This window comes from Lissotriton helveticus, chromosome 6 (assembly GCF_964261635.1).
Source record: "Lissotriton helveticus chromosome 6, aLisHel1.1, whole genome shotgun sequence".
NCBI lineage: Eukaryota > Metazoa > Chordata > Amphibia > Caudata > Salamandridae > Lissotriton > Lissotriton helveticus.
This window is the reverse complement of record NC_136067.1, coordinates 833,777,387-833,792,030: the sequence shown is the minus strand read 5'-3', so window position 1 is coordinate 833,792,030 and position 14,644 is coordinate 833,777,387. Positions and strand designations below refer to the sequence as shown.

General features: G+C 41.5%; 1 protein-coding gene across 2 annotated transcripts in view; it reads left to right on the top strand.

The window, feature by feature from the left end:
* Positions 1 to 14,644, top strand: part of QRSL1 (glutaminyl-tRNA amidotransferase subunit QRSL1) — a 169,269-nt gene that overhangs the window by 82,163 nt on the left and 72,462 nt on the right. For both annotated transcript variants that reach the window (XM_078648427.1, XM_078648426.1), the window contains exons 6-8: positions 8,214 to 8,389; positions 8,494 to 8,606; positions 13,216 to 13,408. In XM_078648427.1, the coding sequence (XP_078504553.1) occupies positions 8,214 to 8,389; positions 8,494 to 8,606; positions 13,216 to 13,408 (482 nt within the window). The remainder of the gene's footprint in view (positions 1 to 8,213; positions 8,390 to 8,493; positions 8,607 to 13,215; positions 13,409 to 14,644) is intronic.

The window sequence follows — 14,644 nt, the reverse complement described above, 5'->3', positions numbered from 1 at the left end:
GATGGCGATTGTCCTTCAGCGTGTGTAATTTGCAGTATCAATGCCCCCTGCCTGACATTTATGCCTCATGGATCCCCGCACCATTTTGTGTTATATTGTAAACGATCACTACAGTGCACCAGTGAGTAGTAATGCACACCAGCATGTGTCATTTTACCCGATGGGTGAAGCGCATGTTAATGCCTCGCTCCCCAATAATGTGAGAGCTGCATCAGGTTGTGTACTGAACACACTGCAGTGTGTGTGTATATATATATATATATATATATATATATATATATATATTCACTGAAAAAACCATAGGTTATAGACCATATATAGTTAGGAATTAGCATTTAGAAAACCTTATTTTACTCACACAAAACCATTGAAATTCCATATATAGTTAGTTGCACTAACTATATATCGCGCACCCGCAATCCACTGCTGATGATGTCACATATTACATCATTCATGACATGGTCAGTGACATCACTGATGACATCACTGATGACATCTCAAATGACATCACTGATGACATCACTGATGACATCTCATTTGACATCATTCTTGTGCTAATACAATAAACCTCTTCAGACTCTAATATAACCTTAGATACACTCAGTGTATACAGACACTCACACACTGTCACTCATCCATGGAGTTACTCACACACCTAGTCAGTCATGCAAAGAAACAATCTCACCTCCATTTCCTCAACTATACAGTTATACACACCTTACTTATTCAAACATATACTAACACATATTTACTCTCTTATACAATCCCTGATACAAGTTCACAATGATCCATACAGCCACTCACACATTCAGTGGCTCTCATGCACAGTTATTTATATATGCCAACTCTCACATGTACTGTGTTTTACATATGTACTTACTATGACATGTAGCATTGAGATATCCATTCACTCATCAATACACTCATGCACACAGTCAACCGCCCATGTAGCTTTTTCCACATGCACTCTTGAACTCATACACCTAGTGAATCAACTGCTCACACATCTATGCACAGAGTCACACACCTCCCAGCCACCCCCACACAAACTCAATCTCCCATAGAAATACTTGGGCAACCAATTAATAACACATATAGCCTCTCGTATAGCTAATGATCAACACATGCAGCAGTTTACATCACAACAGACATAATGATGCACAAATTAAGACAGTTTAGTCACTAACACATGCATTCAGTGAGACACATTTAATCACTCACTCATACAGTCAGTCACGCACCTACTAAATCCTTCATCCAGACACTTATACATCCACTCATTCTTCAATATCTAAGACATATTTTAACTTTACAGAAACATACAGTCACTGGATGTTGTCATCAGTGATGTCATTTGAGATGTCATCAGTGATGTCATCAGTGATGTCACTGACCATGTCATGAATGATGTAATATGTGACATCATCAGCAGTGGATTGCGGGTGCGCGATATATAGTTAGTGCAACTAACTATATATGGAATTTCAATGGTTTTGTGTGAGTAAAATAAGGTTTTCTAAATGCTAATTCCTAACTATATATGGTCTATAACCTATGGTTTTTTCAGTGAATTTTCAAGGTTTTGTAAATGCTAATTCCTAACTATATATGGTCTATAACCTATGGTTTTTTCTGTGAATTTCATTGGTTTTTTAACAGCTAATATCTGTAGCTGTAAAATGTATTCTTCTTTAAATCCAAAAATATATTTTATATGTTTATGAATAATTTTTTTTTTTAATATTTTTTTTTCTTCGTTCCCGCTTCGCGAATCGGGAAGCTTCCCGTTAGCTGACCTTGATGCCGCGAAATAGACCGCGAGCCGGTAAACGTTTCTTTACCGCAAGTGCCGCGTTAGAAAACAACATCGTGACGCCTCCCGTCCGCATGACGTTCCACGTTGTCGCGTGATACGTCATATGACGTGCTACGTTAGCGAACTGGTACGCGAAGCGAGTGCCAAAGCGCAGGTTTCTGGAAGCAAACCGGGAGGCCCTGCAAAGCGCTTAACGTAAACACAGCAAGTCATGTGACTTGGTAATAACACTTTTCATTGGTTCATTTCACTTTTGGTTTCCTAATGATGTAAGACTAGGTCATATAATCTAAAATGAACACTTTTGATTGGTTGAGAACTCTTGTTTTTCCCAAATGATGAAAATCCCTCCTTCTTTCCTCACTCTGACTTTCATCATTGTGAGAGAAAGACCCTTTGTGATCACTGAGCAATGGCTTCTTTAGTAGCTTCAGCTGGTGCTTCCCCACCACCTCCACCACCTCCAAGGAAGAGAGGACCACCTGCTCAAGTTGTAATTCAACAAGAAGAAGAAGAAGAGGAACAGGAGGACGAGCACGAAGAGAGGCAGTTTTTGCCTGAGCAGCCCAAGACGTCTCACCGGAAAGAAAACTTCATTTGGCAATTTTTTAAAATTCCCAAAGGTCAGAAAAAAGTAAATGCAAGATACGTAACTTGCCTTATATGTCAAGATAGACTGTCCAGAGGGACCGACAAAAAATACAGTTTCGGAAACTACACAATGCATCGCCATATGACTAGGTGGCATCCTAACAACTACAGTGCTGCACAGTTTCGGAACGACCTAGATAATCTCCCTATTATGGCCAGAAGATCTGTTGTACCGGAAGTAACGGGACCAGAGGGCAGGGAGATGGTGCCAAATATACAAATGAGATTTGGTGAAGTAAAACACACCTGCGTATTTTGCGATGGATTCATTTCCTACGGAGAAAGAAGCATCACTCTGATCAACAGAGCTATTGACTATCATATGCAAGTTTGTCCGAAACGCCCAAAATAATAAATACTTCTTTTTTTTGTTTTGTTGCTCCTGTTGAGCCCTTTCCAATGAATCGTTTTCATTGCCCCCTCCAAGAAAAACCCAAAAAAATATAAAACTGTTCCGAAAAATTCAAAAACATTAAAAAAATGTTCAGAAAAATAAAAAAAAAAGTTCTTTTCAGAACTACCTCCCCGTTATTAAAAAATTGGTACAATATTTGGAACTGTGCCAACCTCTATTTCTCTTAGTTCGCTTCCTAGTTCGCTCGCTGGTACGCGAACTGGAAGCGAACCAAAAACAGTAAGTATAAGGGAAGGAAACACACACTTATGTTAAAAGAAAGACAGCTATAGGGGAGTAAACTAGAGATACTATTACCCATAATCCACTACTGATGATGTCACATATTACATCATTCATGACATGCTCAGTGACATCATCAGCAGAGGATTGCGGGTTTTTTGGCAACATGCCTTATCCACGGTTTAATAACGCTGCCTTTTGCTTTATATAAGTTTTCAAATTGTATGAAATATATACCAATAGGTCTTTATGAACCTTTAGGTAGTGCTTTTGTTCATGAGGTCTGGTCGCTTCCATACACATACAGATGTTTCAAAGATGATCAAGAAGTTTATCTGAATGGAGAGGAATGCACTGAGACGCCAGATCATTCACTAATGTGTAGGCACATACAGTTACACGATTCATGCAACAAACACCGACCAAATATGGCTTGCGTGTTGCAAGGCACGCCAGTTCCTGCTATCATCCCCACGTTCAAGTTGTTGGAAAATGGTAGTTATTTGATGCTCAATAATGAAGATTGTTCTGAGTTAATTAAAAGTATTCCTTTTATCGTAACAGTAAGTGAACGGGTTATTTGCTGCAGAAATGTTCTATTTCCTCCCACACATGAACATAGGGAGTTTTCAATCTGGCCACAAATACCAACCTTGGGACACGTTTCAACGGCATGACAAGAATAAGAGCTCTTTTGTCTCAGAGAGAGGTGGCCTTGAGTTCGGCCCGTGAAACTTTCGTACTTCACATAGCGAACACCCGTACACAGGTTTGCCTTTCAATTTCAGCAACATGTTTCCGACTATCTTTAACGCATCCTCCACAAAATCCCTGGCACACTTTTTTAAAGTTGTTACCAGTGGTCTCGTGACTTCATTTGAGAAAATCTTTGGAGTCATCCCTGCTCCCTTTCATTCCATTTTCTCCACTCTGGTTCGTGGATTGCATTTTTACTTGCATTACCAGCGGACGCTCTTGTGCTTTTTTACATTTTTAAATATGGATGTCCCTCCTATGCAACCTCCGACCCTGCAGCTGCTGACACTGTTCCGCAATCGCATGCTAGAATATTATGGCACAATGCCGTTGGCGATATTAAGCACGGCATATGGATTATCTTTTCGGTTCTCCTACTTCACCTGTGTCCAGCCTGTATTTCACTGCCTGACCTGTGATTTCGATTGGGCCATTGATTTGTGTCTCTGCGGACCGGTTTCTCCTGACGTCGACTTTAATCAGCTGATGACTCCTATCATTACTCACGAGTTGGTTTGTCCTGGCGAAAGGATTATGGCTGTGGCATTGATGCATGGACTACTTGGTCCCTGGAATTTACTGGCGGCAGCACAGTCTTTCTTGGAACACAGCTTTCTTGAAAACCCACCGAGCTGTCCTCTGATGGTGATAGAGGATCCGGTGCTGGGAGAGCACGTATGTTCTTTTCCGCTTTTAAATTGGATGGCTGAACTGTTTTCGGATGAAGACGGTGACTTCCTGTTGGAGGCTGTTGCAGCTTATTTTGCATACACAGTTATGTCATAGACCTTTTTCATGTTTCATATGCTGAGTACTAGCATTTCATTGACAATTCATTGACTTAATTGTCAAGTTTTTATTATTTACCTTGCCTATTGGCTTAAGACTCGATAAAGTACTTGGCTGTTTTATTTTTCTTTAGCATTGAATTTTCCTAGTTTTTAATGCTTTACCTTGCGGACCGTCCACATATAAACTTGCAATCTGCTCTCATGAGATGGCACTTCTATTATCTTATTCAGTTCGTTTCCGGATCATGGGGAGGTGTCATCTAGGTCCTGGATATCTTTACACCGTGTTAAGTTAGCATGGGCTCATTACCGGTTTAAACGCCATTTTTCCTTTTTTGCAACTTCTGCACACGACATTTAGTTGTTGCTTTAGCTTTCCACCTAGTAGTTCATCGTGGTTTACATGAGAATAATATGTTATTGGTCTACTATCTGCTTTACTTGTTAAACTATATCTGTACAGCGAGTGCTAAAGTTTCAAGAACAACACGATACAGAATTGTTATGAGGTCTGATCTCCACGACTTCATACTCATAACATAAGTGCAACTTCTGCCAATTCTGGGCATGAGGCGGGTTTTATATTGCTTTGCCGAACACACATACACAACAGTTGATGCGGTTCACATGAAGAGAGAGCTGGTGTATGCTGATGTGATTCCTTCAAATCTAAGACACTAAAGTATGGGCACGCCCTAAACCAACACAAAGAGACCTTCTTAGCAAATAATATAATATGTGTATTAGGGAGGGTGAGATATAAGCAGCCGCGGGCCGTGGAGGGAGTTACGGTGAGGCAGGGAGGCGGGGAGGGGGAGAAGCAGGGTGGAGCCCTCTCTACCTTGCCCCTCCCCCTCCCCGCCTCCCTGCCCCACCGTAACTCCCTCCACGGCCCGCGGCTGCTTATAAGTGTTGCTAACTCTTATTCATTTACAGCATGTTAACATACTGTCACCATTCGCTTTTTATGTACTAGTAACTATGCTGGTAATTTTGCTACTGATAATATGTGTACTTGTATTCTCCACCCTGCTTCTCCCCCTCCCCGCCTCCCTGCCTCACCGTAACTCCCTCCACGGCCCGCGGCTGCTTATAAGTGTTGCTAACTCTTATTCATTTACAGCATGTTAACATACTATCACCATTCACTTTTTATGTACTAGTAACTATGCTGGTAATTTTGCTACTGATAATATGTGTACTTTTATTATCTAAGGTACTACGCCTGAGAAGACGGCATTAGTAAATAAACATTTCAAATACACATGTGTTCTTCTTAACTCCATGTTCTGGTTTCTAAGAAATATATAACGACCGACTGTTCATGAGTTCCACGTATCCTGAGGTACTATAAGTTCATATTCTGGATTGTCTAAACATTGAGAGTTTGTTATATCCAATGTGACACTGTACCTAGCTTGCTAAATAGTTTTTGATTACTAACGTGAGTTTTGGGACACCCTAATTCGCCGAGGTTCCAATCCTCTGTCCACAGTTCTGTGTGAGAACAGAAACCCTGCGACAGGGGCACCCCCGACCCTTGCTGGAGCTTCATCACACTTGCGATACAACTCCAGCAATGCGCCACCTTTACGGCACAGATACATCACGCATCTGTGCTGTTTTTGCCCCGTGATGCGCCGCATTGTAAATGCAGCACACCATAGGTGACGGAACAGCGGCACAGAATGACTAACACATCCCTGGTGATGCGCCAGTCATCATAAATCTATCCCTATGCTTCTTATCTTGTTAGAGATGAACCGCCATATGTATCATCAAAGTTATTTGCATTTCCTAAATAGCGAACTTTAAGGAATAAATAGCGATTCTTTACCATTCCTAGTTTGCGATGAGCTATTTGCTAATTAGCCGAATGTAGCCCAATGAAGCCCAATGTAGCCCAATGTAGCCCAAAGATGGCCGCCAGACACACAAAAAAACAAATGTAGCCCAAATATCAGCCAGATGTAGCCCAACTATAGCCCAGTGACAGAATGACCAATCAGCTTCGCAAACCTCCGTTACGCGAAGCAGAGCGCTGTTACAGATATATATCTTTTTTTGAACGTTAATTTCTCAAAATCCACTGGAGCACATATATTGAGACCTAGCAAAGGCACATCGGGCTACCAGTCCCTAATATTTTGCCAAGTTTCGTGCAAATCCATTCAGCCGTTCAATTATTATTTTTATTATTTTTTTTTGCCCCGCGGGGCCCTTTTAAAACCTCCACATCAAACCTAGGGGGTCAGCGAGGATCTACTATGCCCCCTTATAGTTATTTCCCCCTTTGTTTTGACCTCCTCTTGTCTCTCGATCCTACCGAGAGACAAGATGGCGGCCGCTACGGACTGTTTGGAATGTTGACAGACGCCGGAGAACCAATCAGCTTCGCTTCACAAAGCTCCGTTGCGCGAAAAGTCCGCGAACCAGAGCGCTAACCGGTCCGCTGTTACAGAAATATATCTTTTTTTAAACGTTAATTTCTCAAAATCCACTGGAGCACATATATTGAGACCTACAAAAGGCACATCGGGCTACCAGTCCCTACAATTTTGCCAAGTTTCGTGCAAATCCATTCAGCCGTTCGGGCTAAAAGTGAGGCCAACCGCCCTATGGAAATTAACATGGGAAAAACGCGTTTTGGGACCCCCCTTTTTTCTCGGCCCCCCCTTGACGAACCCCCCCTAAATTTTCAGGGGCTGCTCAGAAACAAAATGTGCCATTTTCCTGAAAATGTCAGCCAATTCCGTCCACAAACGCCAAAGTTATTAGACATAGAATTTTCAAAAAACCCATAGAGAAAAAATCCTAACTATATATACCTACTGGCGACCGCCAGTAGGTAATATATATATATATGTGAGCAAGGCACCTCAGTGCCGAAACGTTATGAGGAAGCCGGCATGCGATTAAAGAAATTTTGAGCACCGCAGAATCTGGTCCGTGCATTGTGTTCCTTGTGCGAGCTGTGACGAGCTGTTTCCGCGCAGGGAAAACTTTGGATTTACAATATATACATATATATATATATATATATATATATATATACACACATATATATATATATATATATATATATATATATATATATATATATATATATATATACTTTGCAAATTGTTTGATGAAAGGAACATTTGTGCGTTTGTGTTTCAAAAACAAAGAAAACAATTCACTTGTTGATGTTACACTGTAACATCATCAAACTTTGTGGAAACTGCCTTCCAACTGTGTCTCAAAAAGATCAGACTTCAGCAGAACATTTGCTACATTGTCACGCGATTTTGGATGAGTAACTTTCCTAGACCTATAAAAGTATCCAGAGAAACACATTTTTAACCAAGGACTCTTTCTTACTGGAAGACTGGATGAAAATTTGCTTGCAAGATGTTTTTTTGTTGTTCACTTTCTCAAGATGCCACATTGGTTTGAAGCTTTAATGATGGGGAAAACAGTAACCTTTATCAATTCCTCTAATTCTCCCTAACATTTGTCCCTCTTGTATTAATGTTATGTTATTGATATATGCTTAGTGGTGCCTGTATTTAACCTGCAGGGCTCTGGGATCAGATACCGGAGGCTCCACCAGGAATCCAGCTGCTCACTGTGGAGTTGTTGGATTAAAGCCTACCTACGGGCTACTCTCCCGCCACGGCCTTATTCCATTGGTGAATTCCATGGACGTACCAGGCATTTTAACCAGGAGCGTGGATGATGCAGCCATTGTATTGGGTATGTCCTGATCACTGATTTCTCCTATTGTGCTAGGAAAGTACATGTACAGTTTTAGTTTATTTTTTCTGTTGGTTACAGGCGACTATTATTTTATCTTTTAGGCGTGCTCGCGGGCCATGATCCGAAGGATTCGACGACTGTGCAAGACCAATTCCAGTCATTCGATCTACCCGAGGAAATAGATGTCAGCAAACTTTGTATTGGAATACCCAGGGTAACATTTACACGTTTGACTTTACCAAAAATATGCATTTCATTTTATTTAGTATTACATATTGGTCCATTAGGTTCCAATGTACCAGTACTGATATGTAGGCAAGCGGCTTGATTTTAACATTGCAAAGCATGAATCATCAACTTTTTCCTGAATGGAAAAGTCAATCATCAAACCTCGTATAACGCCACTGAAGCGCTGAAAGCTAGTTTATGTATCACTTAATATATGTTCATTGGGACATATGTTAAGTTCGGGTTACCGTTTAGCAAATTAACATTATTTGTACTTGACAGTTTATGTACCATGATATTTACAGCTTTGAGTAGTGGTGAAAATAGAATCTTTGCTAAACGATCCTTTATTTTCTTAACTGTGTATGGAAAAGCCAAAGTGGTTGGACCAAGTAACCAACATATTAGAACACATAAGTACCAATAATAACATTGCCTCCAAAAACAATAGAGAAATATGGTCTGTTTACATTTAAAAATATAGTGATTTTATTTATTAACATAGCTCTCATTCTTGTGTATTAAACTGCTTGTTTATTTTTAGGTTTGGCGCGAGTGGTGTTTGCGCCATTCAAGTTGAGCAATTTTTATTATATACTTCAAGGGACTTTGGGGAAACCTTTATGAGCCATAGCTGGTAGCTTCTTTTGCGTTGCAACTTTCCATCACATCTTAAGTGCATTTATAGGAGTATTTTATTTTCACAATTTTTTATTGGCTATTTGGCTTGTCCCTGTGCCTCCACTGGAATGCATGAGGGACTAATTTACATCTGAAATCAGCCAATGGGCGGACCAGTAGCATTGCGGAGAAAACAGTCAAAAGCACCTGGAAAATTAAAGCTACAGAAAAAAATTGTTGCTTTATTTTTTCAATCAACCATTTTTCAGGTGCGGAACCATTTGCTAGCTGATTATAAACATGGTGGCCATTTTGGAACATTAGTCTAAATACACTGAGATTGTTTTATTGTTCCAAGATGGCCGCAACATAATCTAGACAGTATCTACATTTGCTGGTTGGTTGTTCATTCCTGATTTTTGTGGTTGTTGCCAATGGTAACATTTCCAGTCTGAATTTGAAATACGATATTATATTTAACAAACGTAGTTCCTGAAGATAAAGATGTTGTACTTAGCCGTCTAAAATATTGATCTTGACGTAGCAGTGAGTCATTAAGCTATGACTTCTTTAATAAAATTTATGGTAGTAGTGAAACTCTTAAGATTTTTTGCACCTATAACTCCTGCATGCAGTCATCAGCTTGAATCAGTAAATGAAGTCCCTTTTATTCACTGTAGTTACAGCAAACATTGAAAAAAATACATTATTTTCAGTTGCTGTGCCATCAGTACTGGAAGTCCAATGATTCCTTTGCCTTCCCCCTCTTATCCTGAGTCTCCAGAGGCATATAGAAAGGAATGAAATGGTGAATGGTGAGTCACTGTCTCTCCTGTCTTCCTTTGGTTCTTCGAAGCTTGCAGGAGTATGGTGAGTCACTGTCTCTCCTGTCTGCCTTTGGTTCTTCGAAGCTTGCAGGAGTATGGTGAGTCACTGTCTCTCCTGTCTGCCTTTGGTTCTTCGAAGCTTGCAGGAGTATGGTGAGTCACTGTCTCTCCTGTCTGCCTTTGGTTCTTCGAAGCTTGCAGGAGTATGGTGAGTCACTGTCTCTCCTGTCTGCCTTTGGTTCTTCGAAGCTTGCAGGAGTATGGTGAGTCACTGTCTCTCCTGTCTGCCTTTGGTTCTTCGAAGCTTGCAGGAGTATGGTGAGTCACTGTCTCTCCTGTCTTCCTTTGGTTCTTCGAAGCTTGCTGGAGTATGGTGAGTCACTGTCTCTCCTGTCTTCCTTTGGTTCTTCGAAGCTTGCAGGAGTATGGTGAGTCACTGTCTCTCCTGTCTTCCTTTGGTTCTTCGAAGCTTGCAGGAGTATGGTGAGTCACTGTCTCTTCTGTCTTCCTTTGGTTCTTCGAAGCTTGCAGGAGTATGGTGAGTCACTGTCTCTCCTGTCTTCCTTTGGTTCTTCGAAGCTTGCAGGAGTATGGCGAGTCACTGTCTCTCCTGTCTTCCTTTGGTTCTTCGAAGCTTGCAGGAGTATGGCGAGTCACTGTCTCTCCTGTCTTCCTTTGGTTCTTCGAAGCTTGCAGGAGTATGGCGAGTCACTGTCTCTCCTGTCTTCCTTTGGTTCTTCGAAGCTTGCAGGAGTATGGCGAGTCACTGTCTCTCCTGTCTTCCTTTGGTTCTTCGAAGCTTGCAGGAGTATGGCGAGTCACTGTCTCTCCTGTCTTCCTTTGGTTCTTCGAAGCTTGCAGGAGTATGGTGAGTCACTGTCTCTCCTGTCTTCCTTTGGTTCTTCGAAGCTTGCAGGAGTATGGTGAGTCACTGTCTCTCCTGTCTTCCTTTGGTTCTTCGAAGCTTGCAGGAGTATGGTGAGTCACTGTCTCTCCTGTCTTCCTTTGGTTATTCGAAGCTTGCTGGAGTATGGTGAGTCACTGTCTCTCCTGTCTTCCTTTGGTTCTTCGAAGCTTGCTGGAGTATGGTGAGTCACTGTCTCTCCTGTCTTCCTTTGGTTCTTCGAAGCTTGCTGGAGTATGGTGAGTCACTGTCTCTCCTGTCTTCCTTTGGTTCTTCGAAGCTTGCAGGAGTATGGTGAGTCACTGTCTCTCCTGTCTTCCTTTGGTTCTTCGAAGCTTGCAGGAGTATGGTGAGTCACTGTCTCTCCTGTCTTCCTTTGGTTCTTCGAAGCTTGCAGGAGTATGGTGAGTCACTGTCTCTCCTGTCTGCCTTTGGTTCTTCGAAGCTTGCAGGAGTATGGTGAGTCACTGTCTCTCCTGTCTTCCTTTGGTTCTTCGAAGCTTGCTGGAGTATGGTGAGTCACTGTCTCTCCTGTCTTCCTTTGGTTCTTCGAAGCTTGCAGGAGTATGGCGAGTCACTGTCTCTCCTGTCTTCCTTTGGTTCTTCGAAGCTTGCAGGAGTATGGCGAGTCACTGTCTCTCCTGTCTTCCTTTGGTTCTTCGAAGCTTGCAGGAGTATGGCGAGTCACTGTCTCTCCTGTCTTCCTTTGGTTCTTCGAAGCTTGCAGGAGTATGGCGAGTCACTGTCTCTCCTGTCTTCCTTTGGTTCTTCGAAGCTTGCAGGAGTATGGCGAGTCACTGTCTCTCCTGTCTTCCTTTGGTTCTTCGAAGCTTGCAGGAGTATGGTGAGTCACTGTCTCTCCTGTCTTCCTTTGGTTCTTCGAAGCTTGCAGGAGTATGGTGAGTCACTGTCTCTCCTGTCTTCCTTTGGTTATTCGAAGCTTGCTGGAGTATGGTGAGTCACTGTCTCTCCTGTCTTCCTTTGGTTCTTCGAAGCTTGCTGGAGTATGGTGAGTCACTGTCTCTCCTGTCTTCCTTTGGTTCTTCGAAGCTTGCAGGAGTATGGTGAGTCACTGTCTCTCCTGTCTTCCTTTGGTTCTTCGAAGCTTGCTGGAGTATGGTGAGTCACTGTCTCTCCTGTCTTCCTTTGGTTCTTCGAAGCTTGCAGGAGTATGGTGAGTCACTGTCTCTCCTGTCTTCCTTTGGTTCTTCGAAGCTTGCAGGAGTATGGTGAGTCACTGTCTCTCCTGTCTTCCTTTGGTTCTTCGAAGTTTGCAGGAGTCAGTAGTATGCATGGTAATTGCTCCTTCTCTCAAAGAGTTTGCAGGAGTGGCATTATAATTATTAACGGAGTGAGAGCGAAGTACAAATGGAATTAAGCAAGGACAGCAGGAAGCCAGGAAATAATTATTAAAATAAATGAGGGGGTTGGGGGAGGACTGCTCTGGAAATTGGGCATGATACCAGATTTATTTAAACAAATTGAGAAAGGGCAACTGGAAGCAAGAGAGTAGCAAGGACTGTGGCAGGGCATCAGCCATTTCTAATATATATGCAATGTGACGAAGTGTAGGGTTATGAAGGAAACAGGCTTGCTTCATTTAATAGTGCATGACTTCTGTACCTCTCCATTGCTGGCACTTGGGATCGAATTTTGGGGGAGCTTGTGCTTGACCTGTGCAGCATCAATTCTAGATATGTAGATATCAAAAAGGGATTTTTCCGCCTCTTTGTTGTGATTGATTGATATCCGGGAACTCTTTAGCTACACTTACCTTGCCTTTCACTCGGAACCCCTCAGTGAAAACATCACCATTACTTATATCTACCAGTTTATGTTTCTGTATAATCTTTTAATTCCTGTGCATCCAATAGTATGTGGACCTGGTTTATGTTTTTATATAACGGAATGAGACGTAAATTAATGGCATCAGAGCCATTTCTAAATTCTTAATTATCTCGGAAGAGGGATATATTTTAGTAAGCTGTATTTTTGACTACCTGCCTGCCCCATCTTCCCTTTGCCCTTAATGTTATAGGTTTAACAGGCACCTAAAGAATGTACCTTATTCCCCATAACTTCAATTATTATTATTAATTCAACAACGTCTTCCAACCCGGCTGGTTAAACCTGGAATCATGCCTGAAGACTTTGCTTCTTGAAATCATTATTAACCATACTCAATCACACTTAATGAGTTATTTTTGCTAAGGGTAATGATAACTTTGTTTTCATCCTATCAGGAATACCATGCATCAGGATTGTCCAGAGAAACAGTGGCTCTTTGGTCTAGAGCTGCTGACCTGTTTGAAGCTGCAGGTGCAAAGGTCATTGAAGTGTCACTGCCTCACACTGCTTATTCAATAGTCTGCTATCATGTGCTATGCAATTCAGAAGTGGCATCAAACATGGCAAGGTTTGATGGACTTGAATACGGTAGGTGTTCTTAAGTTTCCTTGAAAACATTCAGCAGCGTGGTGTGTGGTTCTTTGATGTGACAGTAAGTGAATTTGAACTTGAAGTTTGATACATGTTTCCATGCAGACTGAATTCATAGATGAAAAGATATGAGCTGAGGTTACAGTTTTCATTTATTTAAGTACTAGGCCTTTCATTTGATTCAATATCTAAACTCTTATATAGAGTCTCAAAATGGTAAGCGGAGAGCTAATAGTATCAGCCAATTTAGCTTTGGGCATTTACAGTACCATCAGCAAATAAAATACTGATTGCTGTGACTAGGTCTGCAAATGTTATTTTACGACCACAGATTGTTTATTTTTATTTTTTTGTTTAATTATGGTACTCTGCACAAATAATTGAGATTATATTAAGATAGGAATTCATTTTTGTATTAGAGGTAATTTGCTACACAAATAAAGATGAGTTATGTTATGTTATGTTATGTTATACTGGGGTTTTATATAGCGCACGGCTACTCAAAGAGTGTCCCGGCGCTTTGTTTTGCAAGCTATCTACAACACAACAAGAGGAAAACCGATAAAAACAGAAAGGAGACCAACGGAGCTCAGAGAAAAACTAAGAGGTGAAAAGCCAAGTTTTGAGCCCCTTCCTGAAGGCCAGCAAGTTTGGAATACTGCGCAGGGCAATTGGCAGCTTATTCCATAACTGGGGCGCCAGTAGTCTAAAAGAGCGGCCACGAGTAGATTGTCCATGTGCAAAGAAATACGCAAACTATGTTGGTCCAAAAATGTTTGAAAAAGTTAAGGTTGGGCAGTCATGACCAATGATAATACTGTTGCTCAGGTTTGTTTTTCTAATGGGCAATATCTACTATACAGAAGTCCCTTAATACGGATCCATCATAAATTCCTTGGGAGCAGCAAAGTTAACCAGGCTGTAGTGAAGGACCCTACGCCGGTCACTGAGAAGCCAAAGGGAAGTCTGGTGTCAAACCAGTTGTGCCATGGAACTGAAGAGACAGTGTGCATGTCTGTGTGTGATCTACTTTTTTTGAAACCTGAATACTGGCAACTTAGGCCAGTTGTGGTTCTTGCTCCATCCCCACAAATGGCATGATGTGAGCCATGTTTGAATAATGGTAGTTATTCTTGAGATATCATGGCCATCCTTGACATGATTGTGCTTGCCTCTGACATGAACCAATCCCAGACATAACTGCAGTTATTTTAGGCATTTTATTGGCAGCAG